Source organism: Xiphophorus couchianus, chromosome 11 (genome assembly GCF_001444195.1).
Source record: "Xiphophorus couchianus chromosome 11, X_couchianus-1.0, whole genome shotgun sequence".
Taxonomy (NCBI): Eukaryota; Metazoa; Chordata; class Actinopteri; order Cyprinodontiformes; family Poeciliidae; genus Xiphophorus; species Xiphophorus couchianus.
The window spans coordinates 3,191,913-3,211,252 of NC_040238.1; the positions used below are offsets into that span (position 1 = coordinate 3,191,913).

General features: G+C 40.0%; 1 protein-coding gene across 2 annotated transcripts in view; it reads left to right on the forward strand.

Annotated features, from left to right (window-relative positions):
* The window catches only part of LOC114153400 (glucocorticoid receptor), a 66,604-nt gene extending 47,654 nt beyond the window's left edge, over positions 1 to 18,950 (forward strand). For both annotated transcript variants that reach the window (XM_028031937.1, XM_028031938.1), the window contains 6 exons: positions 1,108 to 1,224; positions 5,074 to 5,346; positions 6,567 to 6,711; positions 7,393 to 7,523; positions 13,736 to 13,893; positions 14,666 to 18,950. In XM_028031937.1, coding sequence (XP_027887738.1) covers positions 1,108 to 1,224; positions 5,074 to 5,346; positions 6,567 to 6,711; positions 7,393 to 7,523; positions 13,736 to 13,893; positions 14,666 to 14,818 — 977 coding nt within the window. In that variant the 3' untranslated portion in view covers positions 14,819 to 18,950. The remainder of the gene's footprint in view (positions 1 to 1,107; positions 1,225 to 5,073; positions 5,347 to 6,566; positions 6,712 to 7,392; positions 7,524 to 13,735; positions 13,894 to 14,665) is intronic.
* The last annotated feature ends 390 nt before the right edge of the window (positions 18,951 to 19,340 follow it).

Sequence of the window (19,340 nt, forward strand, 5' to 3'; positions counted from 1 at the left end):
TTCATAATGTCACACAAATAAATAAAATGCATCCATGTGTGGTTCCATTTAACTCAAAAGGTTTGAGTTAATCAGTCCCAGGTTTACAAACAATGACATTGTTATCTCAGCGTTCTCAAATTGGACTAAGGGATTATAATGTTGTTTTTCAACTGAAAGATTTGATAAAACTAAACAGTTCTCTTCATTCTTCCAATATTACAAATATATATATATAATTGTGATAATCCTAACTGACCTGAAAGTGAGTGAAAAGGTTGTTATTTTTATATAATGTATGTATATGTGGATTCAACTTTATGCGCTGCATTGTCTCAGCAGCTTGCCTGCAGCTCATTGTTGGTTTGGTGACTCATAAAGTCCAGCAATTATATTTTTTTTGGGTGAATGTGGCAGTTGGAATGCCGTTGGACGAGTCTCATAACGAAACTTTAACAGATGAGCGCAGCATGGCTCTGTGGTGCTGGACGTCCTTATTTTTGATCCTGGTAGAGAGGAGATTTCAGTTACTTCATGAAACATACCTCAACGTTCGCCCCAGAAAATATACAGCAAAGGTTTTATGAGCTGGCTGTGTTTGCAAAGCATCAAATCAAAAAGGATATTAAGCGGTGATAATAATGTGGTGTAGAAATATTCCCCAGATGGGCTTTACTTTATTGCGCAAGCAAAAAGGAAATCTACTGAATTTCTTCCCTCTGGTCACACATCTATCACTGCCTCCCTTTTCTTATTAACTTACTTCTAATCAAAGACTCTGTTATGTTTTCTTTTTTCTCCCACGTCTATAGTGGTTATGGCACAATGCTTGTGTAGAATAAACAGTTAAGAGGTAAATCATCCATGATCTGCCAAATCAAACAGATCAAAATGCGTTTTTATTCTTGAACACAACCATTGTGCCTGGTGGTAGAAACACAGACTTGAGAGGGTGACGCTGTCAACACTACTGGGATGCCACAAGTTTGTGAGGGTTTGCTGTAAAATCAACAGGTGGCGAATGTGGTTCTGCAGGCTGCTCAGGCTAATCCTCCTCAAACCGTCTTAGCCGGCTAATTTGTCTCTCCCTTATCCCCTCTCCTCTTCCTCCTCCGTTTGTCTGTACAGGTCAGCACAACTATCTGTGCGCGGGAAGAAATGACTGCATCATTGATAAGATCCGCAGGAAGAACTGTCCAGCATGCCGCTTCAGGAAATGTCTCCAGGCCGGAATGAACCTGGAAGGTAAATACTGTGACAAGTGAATGAATAAGGTCTGCTCTGGTCTTACACTGTAACTCAGCTTTTTCAGGGAGAGGAATTCTTGGGTAAAAAAGGAAGCAAATAAGCTTGTTAGGACTGAATGCATTGGCTCACTTAAATGTTGGCATGGCCATGCAAATCCTGAGTAAAATGGAAAGCCAAGGGATTAGAGGAAGAACGGTCTCCCTCCACCTACACCTTCCACACCCACTTTGTTACGCCAGGGGGGTTATATTCCAGAAAGAGATGATTAATTTGCACACTAAAGACCTCAAGGGAAAAAGGAAACTCAATATAAAGTAGCTTGCAAACATATCCATAAACCTTCTTAGATTAAAAATGTGGTAAGCCCAAGTACAGTATACACTCCCTTGTGATACTTTGCATAACTGCCTTTCACTGTAGTTAAAGAAAAAAAAAGATCAGTTGAAAAAATAGATTTGTTAAAAACTTTGCACCCAACATCTTCTACTTTGGAAGAAGTGTGAATTGATTTTGTAAAACATTCTGTGGTTTTTGGGTTGCTGAAAAACAGACTTTAGAGCATATTCAGAAATTACTAACTCTTTCTAAAAGCCAAGAAACGTCCCAAAGCATGTCAGGAAAAGTTTTTATATGTTGGTTTGCAATAATTGAGCAAAAATATTTCAGTTAAGAACTTTCCCAGAATATCTTTTACGTCATTGTCAATATTGATTTAAAAACAAGCCTTGGAAGCAAAAGAAAATAACACTGTAGCACTTCTTCAGAATAAGTCTATTTGCTACTTTGTCCAGAATCCAACCTTAATATAATTTTATATTGAGTCAGTTTTTGCTCAAAGTCTGTAAAAAAATATTGAATTTTCTTTTAAGGTCTGTCAAAGTTTGAATAGGTGCAGAAAATGAAAAGTTTTTTTCTTAAAAGATAAAAATCTATATTTCTGTCATTAAATTGCTGAAACAGATGGTCTTTGTTTTCATATTGCATGTATATAAAAATGATAAAAACAGTGGAGCTTGTGATCATTTGGCAGCAGCTCTTTTTGTTTTGACTGCCAAAGAATCGGCGCTGAACCTGAAAAACTGGTGTTACCAATGCGACATGCTCATTCATTCCCCTTCTCTCAGGAACAGCTTTTAGAAATGCAGCGATCACACGACAATGAGATCAGATTTTACCTTGAGTGGCTCTGTTCCACGTCAAATTGTAAAACAAATCTGTTTCTTTTTCATTTAAATCCAACACAACTGAGAACTCCCAGAATTTTTGGTTGTACATCTCCTACTGCTCATGCAGTAAGTTTAATATTTTAAGTTTAAATAAAATCAGATAGAGGCTTAGTGGCGTAACTCTGTGCTTTAATGCCTTATTTTTGTAGCTGTCAGGTCTCATGTCAGATCTTGACATGGGATTTTATGTCTTATAGTCTACAGCAGGCGTGTCCAAAGTCGGTCCTCAAGGGCCGGCATCCTGTATGTTTTTGTTCTCTCCCTGGTTGTAGTAACAACTTTCTCAGCTTGTCAATGTTCTCCTAAGGCCTCTAATGAGCCATCATTGGATCCAGGTGCGTTAAACCAGGGAGAGAACTAAAACACACAGGATGGCGGCCCTCCAGGACCGACTTTGGACACCCCTGGTCTACAGGGACAACAACAACAAAAAAAAAGAACTATAAAATGGAAAGTTTAGATTTTATCAGTTTATATTAAGACTAAAACAATACAAATATTGAGCTTTACCACTTGTTGTAAATCAATTTTACAAACTGAAAATTAGAGAGCTAAACTCTGTGACTTTTTATAGGACCAAAGCACTTTAAAGGAAAATACATCTTTTAAAGAAATGTTAATTACTGTTGTTGCTTTCTTTAGTTTTGAATTTGGGTCATTTTTATTGTGTTTTGACCGTTAGAGCTGTTTCCAGTGAAACAACTCGATCACTGTGAAAATATCTACTTTTAATTCTAAGGAGTCTTAATGCAAACGTTAATAAGAAAAAAAAAATCAGGAAAATATTGAATTTGATAGCAATATTTGTAGGAACTCTATGGTTACCATGAACCCTAAGTTGGATGTTATTTAAGCATATGCTTCGTTTCTTTTAGCGTATTAAATTGCTGTTGGTATACTTTGTACAAGCTGGTGCTCAGCAAGACAGACAGGAAGACAGAAAGTGGGATTTGATGGACGTCAGTGCATCAACAGACAGGCTTTGTGTTGAAAGGCTTACTGTTGCCATAGAAACGCCAGGGGAGGAAATTAAAAAAGGTACAGTGTAGGAAAAGCTTGCTATTTCTTTTTTCCGGCGTTAACCTCTCCACATCTGATATGTTTGTCACATTTAGTCACCGAAAATGGCGCCCAGATAATGTACAGAGCGTGGGCAAAAACTAGTGCAGTAATGGAGAGGAAGTCAGAAATGGCAAAACCAGGATCTTAGAGTTTGGTTAATGTTTTTAACAGTGCATAGCTTAAGGGTTAGAAAGTAGCTGTAGTGCCTTTTCTGAACCGATATGCTCTTCCTTCTTATTTTTAAATAAATAAATCTGCATTAATCTGAAGCCAGAGGCTGAAAAAGGGCTAAGTCAGTGTTTAATCAATTAGCTCAGGTCAAGCAGAGATTTAAATATAGGATTTATTCAAGATTTTATCCCATATTATAATATAATGATTTATTTGTGGATTACTTACAAGATGTCCACTGAATCTTCTCCTACATTAATCACTCTGAAGAATAAGCAGTAACTCATTTGATTGTAATATTAGCATGGCCATGCTCAAAATATTCATTGCCATGCTAAAACTGCAGCAGCACCCAAGTATTAGCAATAAATTATTCATTTATTAACAGGTCTTTAAAGCACTTGGCTACTGAGGATTTGACTCGGGGCACTAAAACTTAAAGTACGTCCTTCAAGGACTGCAGTTGCTTCTGTGCAGCTCATAGAGGCTCATAGGCCAGAAGGGATAAATAGTCCTGACAGTTAGTTGTGAGAAGCTGATTTTAACCGTTTGTATTCAGGATCTTGTTCTTTCAGTCATAATCCATATCATATGACCATAGGGGAGTGTTAAATGTAGACTGAGTGGTAAATCAGTTAATCTCTGGGCCAGAGCAGCATCAGCAGTTTAGTTCTTCACCTGGTTGCTGTGGAAATAAATAGAAAAGAAATATTTATTTTTCTCTTTATTGACAACTTTCTTGTTTTCATTCTGCATTATGTTTTCATTAGTTTCTCTGGTAATTTATGCTTAACATTCTCCATTTTGCTATATATTCCCCAACAGAGCAGAACAACATATTTATCAAGTTAAATTCTTGTCTAATGGAAAAGTGGAATTAGTATTGAGGTTTAAACAGACAAAATGCTCAATGGTACAGTAAAAGTTTTAAATGGGAATGTAAACCTTAGCTAGACTCAGCTGTGAGAACCTCTGTGTTTCTCTAAAACGAGATGATGTTGAGCAGTGTGATGCAGGTAAGACACTGATTGCTGATGATGAATCCACAGAACCCCATTCATATTTACATTTATATTATTTTCAAAAGTAAACCATTGGTTGAAACAATTTTAAGCTAATCATGCATTCTGAAACAATTTTGACATTTGTCATGATTAATTTATCAATAGAAACAAATCAAGAAATGTAAATTCACCATTTTGATGTAAAATATAAAAAGTTATTACATGTTTTTATTGAATTTGCTCTGTTTAGTTTTTGATATTTCTGTTTTTCACATAAAATTCATACTTCTAACAATAATAATTTTGTAGTAGATACAAAAGCATAATATGTTAGTGAAATGAATTCAATTTAAACATTTTTTTTCTCAACTTTGTCCCCTCAGCAAGGAAAAACAAGAAGCTTAACAAGATTAAAGTGCAAACGCCGACCAGGCCCTCCGAACCTGCCAGCAGCCTGCCCATGCCCATCATACCCAGAAGCATGCCGCAGCTCGTGCCCACCATGCTGTCCGTCCTGAAGGCCATCGAGCCTGAGATCATCTACTCGGGCTACGACAGCACGCTGCCGGACACCTCATCTCGTCTCATGAGCACCCTCAACAGACTGGGAGGCCAGCAGGTCATCTCTGCCGTCAAATGGGCCAAGTCGCTGCCAGGTAGCAAAATCTTCCTCATCCCTTACGTTTGGTTTTGATGTGTACTTGTGTCAGTAGTTGGTTAACCTTTTAAAGGACTCTCCAAATGTCCAGGTTGCTTGTATCTGATTAAATACAGAAGGCATGTCGTGGTTGAGCTACTTTAATTGGTTAAATTGTAAGTAGAGGAATGGTTTTTATGCCTCTACCCTGCAGTAGAGACAGATGCTCAGCTACCATGTGATCAAATGTGTGGTCTCCAGCAGCTGAATGGAAGCATAGAGTAATTGTGGCTCATAAAAGAACAATTATTGTCAGAACTCAGCTAACTCAGAGTACTTTGATAGTGAAAGGTTTTTGCCCAGGTTAATTCCTCTTTAAATTAACATAAATGGGATGTTTTAAAGCTTTGTTTTTGGTGTTGGAGACCACGATGAGGACTTCATGAATTCATGAATTCATGAATTCATGAATTCATTCTGTCTTTGAGATTTCTTTGAAATGTAAGGTGCGTTACAAATAAAATGTATTAAATTTTACACAAGTGTTTAACTGCGTAAACTGCAGACAACATCCTGAAACGTCTCCAAACCACATTACCCACAATACCACCATCCTAAAGGGGAAGACTGGTTTGTTGGGGTTGACAAGCCAGTTGCTATGTGGGGTTGCTGTAACTGCATTTGAGGAAATGCAGTTATTGCAGTTCACTCCACAAATGTATGCAATTTAGTTTCAGTTTATTCTGTTGACTGCTAATTTTCTAAAATATTAAATATTGTTTATTAAGGCCATGATTGGTACTTTTTTTGTTTTATTAGTTTCAAAATAATTTTCACCATCACTGTATACTTACTTGTAAGTGACGGTGCATTTATGTTTATCAAAACATAAATGCAAATTATTTTAAAAATGATATTAAAATGTTACAAATATTTGTCTTTCGGTCTTGAACAAGGTGTCCGTTTTCCATAGTTACCTACTGCATGTCAAGCTGGTGTGTAGTGCCTTTAACATACAGGATGCCATCATTCTAACATAATCTTAACCTTTATTTATTTTAAAGAGAACAATAATTATTTCAACAAAACCTTATGGAAAAGCTGCAATCTAAACCCTCCAAAAATATAGGCAGATATTCTAAAAGAAAATTAAAATGTTTTATTTTATTTTAGGATCCACTTTATCTGCCTGTCATTTTCGTGCCTTTATATTTGACAGAGTTTATGTGTCCCTCTCAGGCTTCCGTAACCTGCACCTTGATGATCAGATGACGTTGCTGCAGTGCTCCTGGCTTTTCCTCATGTCCTTCAGCCTCGGCTGGAGGTCCTATGAGCAGTGTAACGGCAGAATGCTCTGTTTCGCTCCAGATCTCGTCATAAATGAGTGCGTACCAAATATCTGAATACTTTTAAGTCTTTTATTAGAAACACATCATCAGATAGATTTATTAATCTGATTATCTGTTGCAGGATTGAAAAAATCTGATGTTCAGACACTCAGACAAGAAAATTGATTAATGTCTCATCATCTAGTTGTGTAAAGCTGGTAGAGACATTTCTCATAATCACTGCAGCTGTTATTGCAGCGAAAGGTGGTTAAATACATGCCCCCATGTAATTTTATTTAAAAAATCATTAATTTTATAAAAAGATTCAAAATCCATGTGTCATTTTCATTCTCCTGAACAACAATGTTTTGAAATGTTTTGTAAGGGACTGTACTTGATGAGCATCTGAACACTCATAGCTGCTTTTCTTTTGCTCAAAAAGAAAATCACTTTCTATTAAGATTTAAAATGTACTGAGCAGTAAAATAACAAGCTTTAGTTGAATGAGTCATAGCCAGTGCCATTTCAATTGTTGAAGATAAATTATTGTGTTGTATTTAAGACTGAAAGTATAATTTAAAAATTCATATTTTCTTCTTTGTTTTTTTTTATAAATTTTTTTTGCAGTATTGTAGCACGTTTCATTATAAGAAAAATAATTACAGAATCAAAAAATGGATGTTGAGTCAAACTAAAACTTCTTCCATCTGTTTGTTCTGCACCCTGTCCTGCTCCAGAGAGCGCATGAAGCTGCCTTTAATGGGTGACCAGTGTGAGCAGATGCTGAAGATTTGCAATGAGTTTGTCCGACTGCAGGTGTCTTATGATGAGTATCTCTGCATGAAGGTCCTGCTACTGCTGAGTACAGGTAATAAAACACCTCTATTAGCACGCTATAAAAAATTTCAACAGAATGTTTTTTGCGCCAATCCGCCTGTCGATCTCCCGCTCCCTTCTTCCCCCATTCGTGAACAAGATCCCGAGATACTTAAACTCCTCCACTTGGGGCAGGACACCCCCCCTGACCCGGAGAGGGCACTCTACCCTTTTCCGGCTCAAGACCATGGCCTCGGATTTGGAGGCACTGATCCCCATCCCGGCCGCTTCACACTCGGCTGCGAACCGCTCCAGCGAGAGCTGCAGATCACGATCTGATGAAGCCAAAAGGACCACATCGTCTGCGAAAAGCAGAGATGAGATCCTAAGGCCACCAAATCGGATCCCCTCAACACCTTGGCTGCGCCTAGAAATTCTGTCCATAAAAGTGATGAACAGAATCGGTGACAAAGGGCAGCCCTGGCGGAGTCCAACTCTCACCGGAAACGAGCCCGACTTACTGCCGGCAATGCGGACCAGACTCTGACACCGGTCATACAGGGGCCTGACAGCCCGTATCAAAGGGCCCGGTACCCCATACTCCCGGAGAACCCCCCACAGGGCTCCCCGAGGGACACGGTCGAACGCCTTCTCCAAGTCCACAAAACACATGTAGACTGGTTGGGCGAACTCCCATGCACCCTCCAGGACCCTGCCGAGGGTGTAGAGCTGGTCCAGTGTTCCACGACCAGGACGAAAACCACACTGCTCTTCCTGAATCCGAGGTTCGACTATCCGACGGACCTTCCTCTCCAGGACCCCTGAATAGACCTTGCCAGGGAGGCTTAAGAGTGTGACCCCTCTATAATTGGAGCACACCCTCCGGTCCCCCTTTTTGAACAGGGGGACCACCACCCCAGTCTGCCAATCCAGGGGAACTGCCCCCGATGTCCATGCGATATTGCAGAGTCGCGTCAACCAACACAACCCTACAACATCCAGAGCCTTAAGGAACTCCGGGCGGATCTCATCCACCCCCGGGGCCTTGCCACCGAGGAGCTTTTTAACCACCTCGGTGACCTCGCCCCCAGAGATTGGAGAGCCCAACCCAGAGTCCCCAGGCTCCGCTTCCTCAGTGGAAGGCATGTTGGTGGGATTGAGGAGGTCTTCGAAGTACTCTGCCCACCGACCCACAACGTCCCGAGTAGAGGTCAGCAGCACACCATCCCCACTATAAACAGTGTTTGTGCTGCACCGCTTCCCCCCCCTGAGACGCCGGATGGTGGACCAGAATCGCCTCGAAGCCGTGCGGAAGTCTTTCTTCATGGCCTCTCCAAACTCCTCCCACGCCCGAGTTTTTGCCTCAGCAACCGCCCGAGCCGCATGCCGCTTCGCCCGCCGGTACCCATCAGCTGCTTCCGGAGTCCCACAGGCCAAAAAGGCCCGATAGGACTCCTTCTTCAGTCTGACGGCATCCCTCACCGAAGGTGTCCACCAACGGGTTCGAGGGTTGCCGCCGGGACAGGCACCGACAACCTTGCGGCCACAGCTCCGATCGGCCGCCTCGACAATGGAGGCACGGAACACGGTCCACTCAGACTCCATGTCCCCCACCTCCCCCGGGACGTGTTCGAAGTTTTGCCAGAGATGGGAGTTAAAGCTCCGTCTCACAGGGGATTCCGCCAGACGTTCCCAGCAGACCCTCACAACACGTTTGGGCCTGCCAGGTCTGACCGGCTTTCGCCCCCACCACCGGAGCCAACTCACCACCAGGTAGTGGTCAGTGGACAGCTCCGCACCTCTCTTCACCCGAGTGTCCAAGACATACGGCCGCAGATCCGATGAAACGATGACAAAGTCGATCATCGAACTGCGGCCTAGGGTGTCCTGGTGCCAAGTGCACATATGGACACCCTTATGCTTGAACATGGTGTTCGTTATGGACAATCCATGGCGAGCACAGAAGTCCAGCAACAGAACACCGCTCGAGTTCAGGTCGGGCGGGCCGTTCCTCCCAACCACGCCCCTCCAGGTCTCACTGTCGTTGCCCACGTGAGCGTTGAAGTCCCCCAGTAGAACAAGGGAGTCCCCAGGAGGAGCACTCTCCAGTACCCCCTCTAAGGACTCCAAAAAGGGTGGGTAATCTGAACTGTCGTTCGGCCCGTAAGCACAAACGACAGTCAGAACCCGTCCCCCCACCCGTAGGCGGAGGGATGCTACCCTCTCGTTCACCGGGGTGAACCCCAACGTACAGGCGCCGAGATGGGGAGCAACAAGTATGCCCACTCCTGCCCGACGTCTCTCTCCCTGGGCAACTCCAGAGTGGAAGTATGTCCAGCCCCTCTCAAGGAGACTGGCTCCAGAACCAGAGCCATGCGTCGAGGTGAGACCGACTATTTCTAGCCGGAACCTCTCGACCTCACGCACTAGCTCCGGCTCCTTCCCCACCAGAGAGGTGACATTCCACGTCCCAAGAGCCAGTTTCTGCAACCGAGGATCGGACCGCCAGGGTCCCCTCCCTTGGCCGCCACCCATCACACAGTGCACCCGACCCCTTTGGCCCCTCCCACGGGTGGTGGGCCCATGGGAGGGGGGGCCCATGTTTCCTCTTCGGGCTGAGCCCGGCCGGGCTCCATGGGTAAAAGCCCGGCCACCAGACGCTCGCCATCGTGCCCCCCCTCCAGGCCTGGCTCCAGAGTGGGGCCCCGGTGACCCGCGTCCGGGCGAGGGAACACCAAGTCCAATGTTTTTACTCATCATTGGGGTCTTCGGGCTGCACTTTGTCTGGTCCCTCACCTAGGACCTGTCTGCCTGCAGCGTCTGCTGTCAAGCGGGCGCTGTACCGGTCCGTCGTGGTGAAGAGAGAGCTGAGCCAAAAAGCGAAGCTCTCGATTTACCGGTTGATCTACGTTCCCACCCTCATCTATGGTCATGAGCTTTGAGTCATGACCGAAAGAACGAGATCGCGGATACAAGCGGCCGAAATGGGTTTTCTCCGTAGGGTGGCTGGGCTCTCCCTTAGAGATAGGGTGAGAAGCTCAGTCATCCGGGAGGGACTCAGAGTAGAGCCGCTGCTCCTTCACATCGAGAGGAGCCAGTTGAGGTGGCTTGGGCATCTGGTCAGGATACCTCCTGGATGCCTCCCTGGTGAGGTGTTCCGGGCACGTCCCACCGGGAGAAGGCCCCGGGGAAGACCCAGGACACGCTGGAGAGACTATGTCTCTCGGCTGGCCTGGGAACGCCTCGGGATTCCCCCGGAAGAGCTGGAAGAAGTGGCCGGGGAGAGGGAAGTCTGGGCCTCCCTTCTGAAGCTGCTACCCCCGCGACCCGACCTCGGATAAGCGGAAGAAGATGGATGGATGGATGGATGGATGGATGAGAATGTTTTTTGATTTGACTGCTTAATGATGTTCTGTTGTGAAAAATTCTAATTAAATATAAAAATTAAGGGAAAGATTATATGAATAAAGATTCCTTATTTTTTAACACTCAAACTAATTATAGTAATGTGTTAAAACTCATTATCTATAAGGGTTTTACAGAGTGTTTTCCAGCAAATTTGATTACCAAATGAGACCAATAAAGAAAATACAGATATGGGAAGCTGAGTCTTTACAGATTGCTTTGCCTAAGCTTATTACTGGAAAGTTTAGTAGAAGGAAAAAGTGCAGAAGCAACAGGGAATAACCTTGAGAATATTAGGATGAATCCCATCGGTGGGGGAGGGTCATGCAATATTCTCAATTGTTTTCTTGTGTATTTCTGAGAAACTAAATTTTGATATTCTGGCAATAATCTGACAAAAAAAAGTCAATTTGTTATAATTGCTGTCAGTAAATCTTAAATCTGGACAGCTTTCTTATTTTCAGAAATCGGTGATTGCTTAGTTTAATCATGATTTTTTTATCTCCTTGTTGAAAGTACTGAAGGGAGTTTGACAGATTATTGTACTTTTTTCCCTTTGGCTGTTCAATTCAAGGTTTCTTGTATTTTTATTTTTTCAAAATAGGCAGAAAATGAAGCTTTGCTTTTATTTTATGCATCAAGGTCATAAAATTATTTCATAAGAATCTTTATAATAATATTTAATTTTTTCTTACATGATCTTTGACAATGCTAAATGTTGAAATCAGCCTTTTTTGGGGGCAACATTTTGTCATTAGTTTTTCAAAAGCAATTTCCTGAAAGAAACCGGATTTCCTTGTTTTGACTTGAAGAATACAGGTGGTCAAGATGGAGGTAATTTTGTTTCTTTCCTGAGGAGTTGATTTACATGCTGCTTTCTGACTTATGTAATTGTCAGAAATTGCCAAAATAATGAGAGGAAACTCATTACAAGAAAATCTCATTTCCCAGATTTGAATGTTTCATTTTTGGTGGCTGACCAGTGATTTATTCATGTAGTCTTAATCATGTCTGAATGGATTTGAGTTGTTTTTTAAACTGTTATAAATTAGAAGAGTGGCCTTAACTACACTAGAGGAAATGCTTTTCAGCCTTTTTATTGTACAGAAAATGTTAAAAGAATTGGACAAAGTCTCTTCTGGTTATTCTTACACTGTTAAACATCAAGACAGTTCTCTTTCCCTTCCCTTTGCAAACTGTGAATTGCAGAGGAATAGACTGTTCTTTCTAGCTGTTTCTTTGACATTCAGGGAAAAGTGTGCTCTTCAGAGAGATTACATTTCCATAGTGAGCACAGGTTGCATTTTTGTACCTAAGAGCTATTTCCATCTGTTCCCCACAGTGAAGGAGAAACTATCAGGTCAGGACAGCTTTGGTAAGAGCTGATTAAATAACTCGAGAGGACATTTATCAAAACTGAAGCAACCCATGAAGCAGTTTTTGTTTTATCAGCTCCAGTCAGAGAAGCATTTTGGCCCTACAAAACTATTGAACTCTTACACTTTCTGTAATATTACAAGTGCAGTTTTGAATATATTAGAATTTGATGTTGTAGACCAAAGTAATCCATATTCATAAAGTGGAAGGCAAATGGTAAATATGTTTTCTGAGATATACATTTCTAAAAAGTGTGGTGTGCATTTGTATTCAGCCTTCCTGAGTCATGCAGAGGTGCTCACTTTACTAATCTTCCATGGACAGATTTGAGGAGTTTGTGCCTAATAGCTGCCGTAGCAACAGATTCTCCTACCTGAGTTGTGGATCTCTGTAGCTCCTCCAGAGCTACAATGGGCCTCTGGCTGCTTTTTGTATTTATATTCTCCATGCCCTGCCGGTTGTGAATGGCTATATAATGTGTTTGTGTTTTGCAAAGTTGCTTTATAACCTAATCCTCACATCGCCACCTTTCTGATCTGATCTGTTTCTTGGTCTTCATGCTGCTGATTAATCACAAATAATTAGATATATTCTATTCACCAGACACTGGATGTTTGAAGGCTTTTACTCGATACTTAGAGAACTGAGTATAAATGCATGCCACACCTTTAAGATTTTATTTAGGGGAAATTACTTTTCTTTCCACTTCATAATTATGAACTTTTTTGGGGTCTATTATATGAAATCCCAATAAAGTGCACTAAAGTTTGTGCTTTTAATATGACAAAATATAAAAAGTTGCAGATATAGCACAAGATGCCACTATATCAAGATGATTCTGCAAAAGGGCATTGTAGCCTTTTCCAACTCCACATGAAGTTCTGTAAAATATTATAAATGAACAAATTTTGTTGAAAGATACAAAATGATTTGAAGTACAGGCAGAAAAAAATGCCTCTCTGTGTCAGAGATAAAAGTCCTGATAGCGTCTGCTAATATGTGATTATGTAAATCATCCTGCATTTCACTCTGTCCATAATCTCTGTAGGTGACTGTGGCTTTTTTGGACTCTTTGCAGACTGACAGGGACTTCATTGATTTATTTGTTATATTAAACAGTTTGCCTTCACTAGGAAACAAAACAGGGTGTTGGAGTAAATTTTAAAGGGCAATCTTTATATACTGTTCCTTTTGCAGTTTAAAGTCGACAAAGTTGGTTGGTTGTCAAGATGTCGACATAACTGCACTTTTAACAAAAGGTGTGACAAAATACTCTGCATTTTATTCCAGCTCTTCACAAGATCAGGTTTATCTGAATGGGAGCAAAAAAACAAAAGAACAAACAAACTAGGAAACAAAAAACTAAAAAAATATTGTCCCCATTCTTGGCTTTATTTGAAGATTTATTTGAAGGTTATATTTATTTCCATCTAAGCTACGCCCACAGTCATCTCTGTGTGCCTCTGTTTTCCATGTGTGCAGTTCCAAAAGAAGGCCTGAAGAGCCAGGCGGTTTTTGATGAGATCAGGATGACTTACATCAAGGAGCTGGGAAAAGCCATTGTGAAGAGAGAGGAGAACACGAGTCAGAACTGGCAGCGGTTCTACCAGCTAACTAAGCTACTGGACTCCATGCAGGAGGTTTGTTAACAAAAACTCACATCTGCTCAGCTAGACGGGACTTTTTCTTCTTCTCTCGTAGCTGTTCATTAGTCAGGCCAACTGCACTAACAGAAATCAATGTGGCACCATGTTAATTCTTCACACAAATCTGACTGAATTTTGCTTCTACTCACTTTATCTGATATTAAAATTTGTTTTAAGTCCTAAAACATGAGTGTCTGAAAAATTCAAACATTTGGGGAAAATTACTTTAAGCTGAGTTTTGATTCATATTATTCACAGATTTGCTGCTTCCTTTCATAAATGAGTGGTTTCACTACAAAAACACAAAATTTTATCTATTAATTTTGGTTTAGTTTTTTTTTTTTTTTTCAAATATCTCAGTATACTTGAAATAAGACAAAATTAACTTACAAATAAACTTTCAGCAAGATATAGGAATTTTTGTCTTATAACAAATTTTTTTCAATTTCTTGAAATGATTAAATTCTTGAATTTTTTTTGTTAAAAGTAAAAAAATAAAATCTGCCAGTGGAACTAGTTCTTTTCATCAATCTCCTAGTACACTAAGATATTTGCACTTGAAACTAGAAAAAATACTTAGTCAGATTGTGTTTTTGCAGAGTTCACATCTCCCTTCAAATCTCTTCCATCTCTTTGTAGCTCCTCTGACATCCTGTTCATTACAGCACACTTTCTTTGGAAAACATCTAGCTAACTGAAAACAACTTCACAAAACGATTCTCATTAAAGACTGGGTGTGTGTGTGTGTGTGTGTGTCCCGTTCCAGATGGTGGAGGGTCTCCTGCAGATCTGTTTCTACACCTTTGTGAATAAGACCCTCAGCGTGGAATTCCCAGAGATGCTGACGGAGATCATCACCAACCAGATACCAAAATTCAAAGACGGGAGCGTCAAACCTCTGCTGTTTCATCAGAAGTGACGGCCTTAAACTGTGAATCGATGCCTTAACTGCCACACTGCTTCAGGCTCTCTTGCACCAGTTCTGCTTTCCCCTATAAGTCTGGTTCAGATTTTTGTTTTGGTTTTGCCGGCCTGGTCTGTTCAGTCTGAACTCAGAAATTACCTATAGCCTCAAACCTGCTACCACTGACTGTAGCTCAGTCTCTTGGCACACCAAGAACAATATGAATGTTTCCTTTGAACGTCTTGTGTTTTTTCTCAGTCCTCACCTCCAGACCTCAGACATTTAATGTTTCTAAAGATTTAATATGGCCTCTTACTCTCTCCTGCCTGCATTACTAAAACCGTTTCCTCACACCGATGCTCGCCAGCCCGATCTGCTCCTGCCTGGTGTCAGTCCGCTCGCCTGCTGTGCTTCTCTGCGCTGAGTGTTGGTCATGGTCTGGAGACGAAGGGGACACATTGCGAAAGAATCTAACTTTTTTTCTGGACTCGAGGACAAAAAAATGGATTTGACCAATGGAAGAATAGAAAAACAAAGCAGCTTGTGGATTCTTCTTCATGTGTTTTTATGCAGACGCACATCGCTGATCACGCATTGAGAGCTCACACCAGGCATCACGGTCAGTTCAACCTGACATGTTTACACAGGATGTATCTGAGGGAAAACTAGTGCCTTTTAGTTTTTATGCTCATTATAGCCATCGCTTACAGACACATCTTTTTTCTTTTTTTACCTTCATGTTTTGCCTGGCTTTAGTTTGCTCAACCTGTCTCCTTCTGATTCCTCTTTGAATTGGACATTTCTGGTATTTTGAAAGTGGGACGTCCTCTCTGTCTCTGTTCTGTGCAGGAAACAAAGTCAGCCCAGCAACTTTAAATATTATTATTCTCATATCCAGGTCTTAAAAGGTTTAAAGAACTTCTATATTATGGTTAAATATACAATTTGTTTTGTATTTGAGTTGGAAGATTAGGTATTGTCTCAACCCTACTTCTCTTTACATGTATTGTAAGCAGCCACTATCTTACAATTTATATCTGAGTTGATAGAGAATGCAAATTCCTATCAAATGATGAATGTTTGCAACCAGTTGCAATTTTTATTTTTTGGGTACATTTTAAAAATATGTATCAAATCGAGTGAGTGAATCCATGAAAATGCCCACTGTGTGTGTGCTCGATATTATCCATGATACTTCAAGTCAACCTCGCTCAAAATGTCAGTCCTGTCCTTTTCACTGCCAGCTGCTCTCAAACTGAGCTTGCGGCTTTTCAAATAGTTCCACATTTGTTATATGTAATTTAAAGGTAGTGATAGCATCTTGAATTCACCAATCAAGCTTTTTCCAGGCTGTAGCAGCTTCCAGTTTTCTTTGAGGTCTTGCACGCCCATTCCATTTTAGAGTAATTAATATTTGGGTGCTAAGGACAATAACACATCAGGTGTTGTGCTGCAGGTTCTTTGATACAGCAGATAGACTTGAATCCTATAAAACCTGTAAGGATCTATAATATTAACCCCTTTTTGCATCAAAGTATAATGGAACAATTATCTGATTTTTATTAAGCACAAGTAAATGCATGAAGTACATGCAGTTTTAATGTAGTAATACAATCTGAACTGTTTATTTTTTCCATAAATCTTTGATTGGTGGATCTCTGATCTCTGCAACAGAAAATGTATTTGGGCTACTTTTCCCATCAAGCTCTGATTTTATAAAATGTTCTTGAAAATAGGTGAAAAACAGTAAAACAGTGAATAGTGCGTTTAAATACACACTTTATACATAAAACCTGCCTTTTAATTCATTGTAGAATTCATCCATTTGAAACGTAAGAAGCTGCAGTCGAGTCCACATAATTAGTTTATTCTTGCTCAGGCAATGTCTCATTACATCAAATATTTTTGTCCTATTAGTGCCAAATATCATGAAAGGTTTTTATCACTTTTCTTTTAATATCCTACAGATGTGAAGGGTAACGTGTACAGTGGTGGTTTGTAACTTTGCTTCAGGGTGCTCAATCTACAGTGTCACAGATAACACCAGCTAACTAGAATCAATTGTTTAAAAGATGATTATTTTTTTTCAGATTCAGATGTTGCTACAGTTGTTTATGTGTATAAAGCATTCGTACCAGCTTAGTGGCCAAATCTAATGTTCAGGTTTGCAGCGGCTTCTGCTGAGTCTAAACACAACACTGTTCACCTTCCTGCGCCACTGTCCTTGGATTTTCTAACTAAGATGTTGGCTTTCAGGGTTCCTACAGAGTTTTGACAAGCATGAAAGAAGTATGCATAGAGAAATGTTTTCCGTTTTATCTCTGTCCTGTTCCTTAATGTTGCTGTTCCTTCTGTTCTTTTTCCTTGTGTCTTATCTCCCTTCCTTGTGTTCCTCCTCCTGTTGTTGGTTTTTGTATAGTTGAAATATCAGTCCTAAATTCATACATTAATTATTAATAATTTAAAGTGAAAGAACTGGGAATGCTACAAAACTGAGTCTGGAAAAGTGGAGTTTATACATGAACCTGTGTAGGAACATCATATGGATTTTCAGCTCTTTACTTAAATGCACAAAAGACTAGCAGTACTCTTCTATTAAGAGCCATATGTTTTGTTCTTTTCTTTGAAGCCAATCCTACTGGGTGACTGTTTAGTTCACAGGCTTTTCGGCTGTAGCTCACCCAGAGTCTGCTTTTATCCCAGCGTGTTGATCAATCTGAGGATTTTAACTGAATCCTCTTGTTTCAGGTGGCTTTACAGTTATTACGAATGTACAGTATTACATTCGTGTTCAGGTGGCGGCGAGTCTGGAGGCCAGCTTTAACGTAACGCTCCCCTGCCCCTTGCCCCCATGGCCTGCTTTTAGGGTTAGATGTACATAAATAAAGGTGACATATCCAGTGCAATGCAAACAAGTGTCTGTTATTACAGAAAACATATTTTTACATGTCTGTCAGCACTCACGACTTTCTTATACATTTCAGTTTGACTAAAAGCCTTGCAAAAGGGAGACAGAGAGCCATAGAAATACGATTTCAAATCAGGAAATAGACAAATATCAGTGCTTTTGGAGATTGATCTATTGTAAAAAAAAATAAATATTTTGTGATTTTTAAATACATTATTCTGATCCTCTTTGATATGACTAATTTTAATTAATAATTTTTGTACATTAAATAAGTCAAAAATGTAATTTTTTCCCCGTTTGTCGGTTTTTGTTTGATAAAGGTAGATGTGATGAATACATTAGGAAGTGTTTGTCTTGTGAAGTAAATGTCAATTCTACAAGTGTGTGCACAAGTCGACAAGAATGCTCACTGTGTTTTTTTGTTTTGGTTTGGTTTTTAAAAAAAATAAAACTAAATGAGGAAGAGGAGAGGTAGAAGGCTGTTTGGGGCAACCGACTAAAGGACGTTTATTTTTGAATTTTTGTTTTGCGCTAAACAACAGTGACCAAAGCAGAGGAGTAACTGAAAACAAACTGAAGTAATCGAGCAGTTACAATTTGTGTAGCACCTATGAGCTTACTTCTTAGCACTTCGGGTTTTATTTCAAATGTGTCTTTTTTTTGTAAAAGGTCTTGGCTTTGGATCTCCTGTATATTGCTGTAAAGATCTACTGGTCACTTAAAAGATGAAAAGGAAAAAAAAACAAACAAAAAAAAAATACAAGGAAAAACAATATCTCCACGTGAAAATAAGTTTTCCAGAGCCTGACAAAATTGCACTACCCTCATATGGGTTGTCACAGTCTACTTTGTATAAAATACATGCAATTATCTTTAAACATTAAGGGCAGATCATGTTTCACTGGTATACAGAGCTATGGCTTTCACTGAAGTCTGTTTTCGTTCATATGTCAGTTATGTAGATGTAATGTAATGTAAAGACAAATATAGATATAAAAAAGTTTAAAAATGGTTTATATTTACACTTCTGTATTCAGTGTCAATATTTTCCCCTATTTGATTACATGTTGAATTAGGTTTTTGTGTTTTTTTTTCTTTTTTGTTTAGTTTTTTCAACATTGGATTTGGCATTGTGTCAGATGATGTCTGTCATCTCTGGTTCAAGGCGGAAATGTGGAAGAACTGATTTTTCTCTAGTTCAAGCATCTTACACAATAAAGTTCCTGTTTTGCAATGCTGTTCCCTAAAACTTCATTTCAGTCAGGTATCTCTTCTGGGTTGATGGAAATGGCCATATTTACTCAAGTGTAATTTTATTATTTTCAATATGAGACAAAAAATATGAAGTGATGAGGTTAACATCCTGAGGTTGAGTTTAAAAAATGAGGTTAGAACATTTTGTTGTTGGAAAAGCCTAACATTTTGTGACCAATAAAAACTAGTTTTTAAATTAGACTTTATTTACATAGTTCACTCTAATTCAGTTCTGAATAGAATCCAATATGGTCAGGTTAAGATTATTTTTCCAGATAATAAAACATGTATATCTAATGAAGCAAGGTTGCATGGAATTAATTTAGGATCAATTCCTTTAATTTTTTTCACAAACAGGAAGGTGAAAAATAGAGG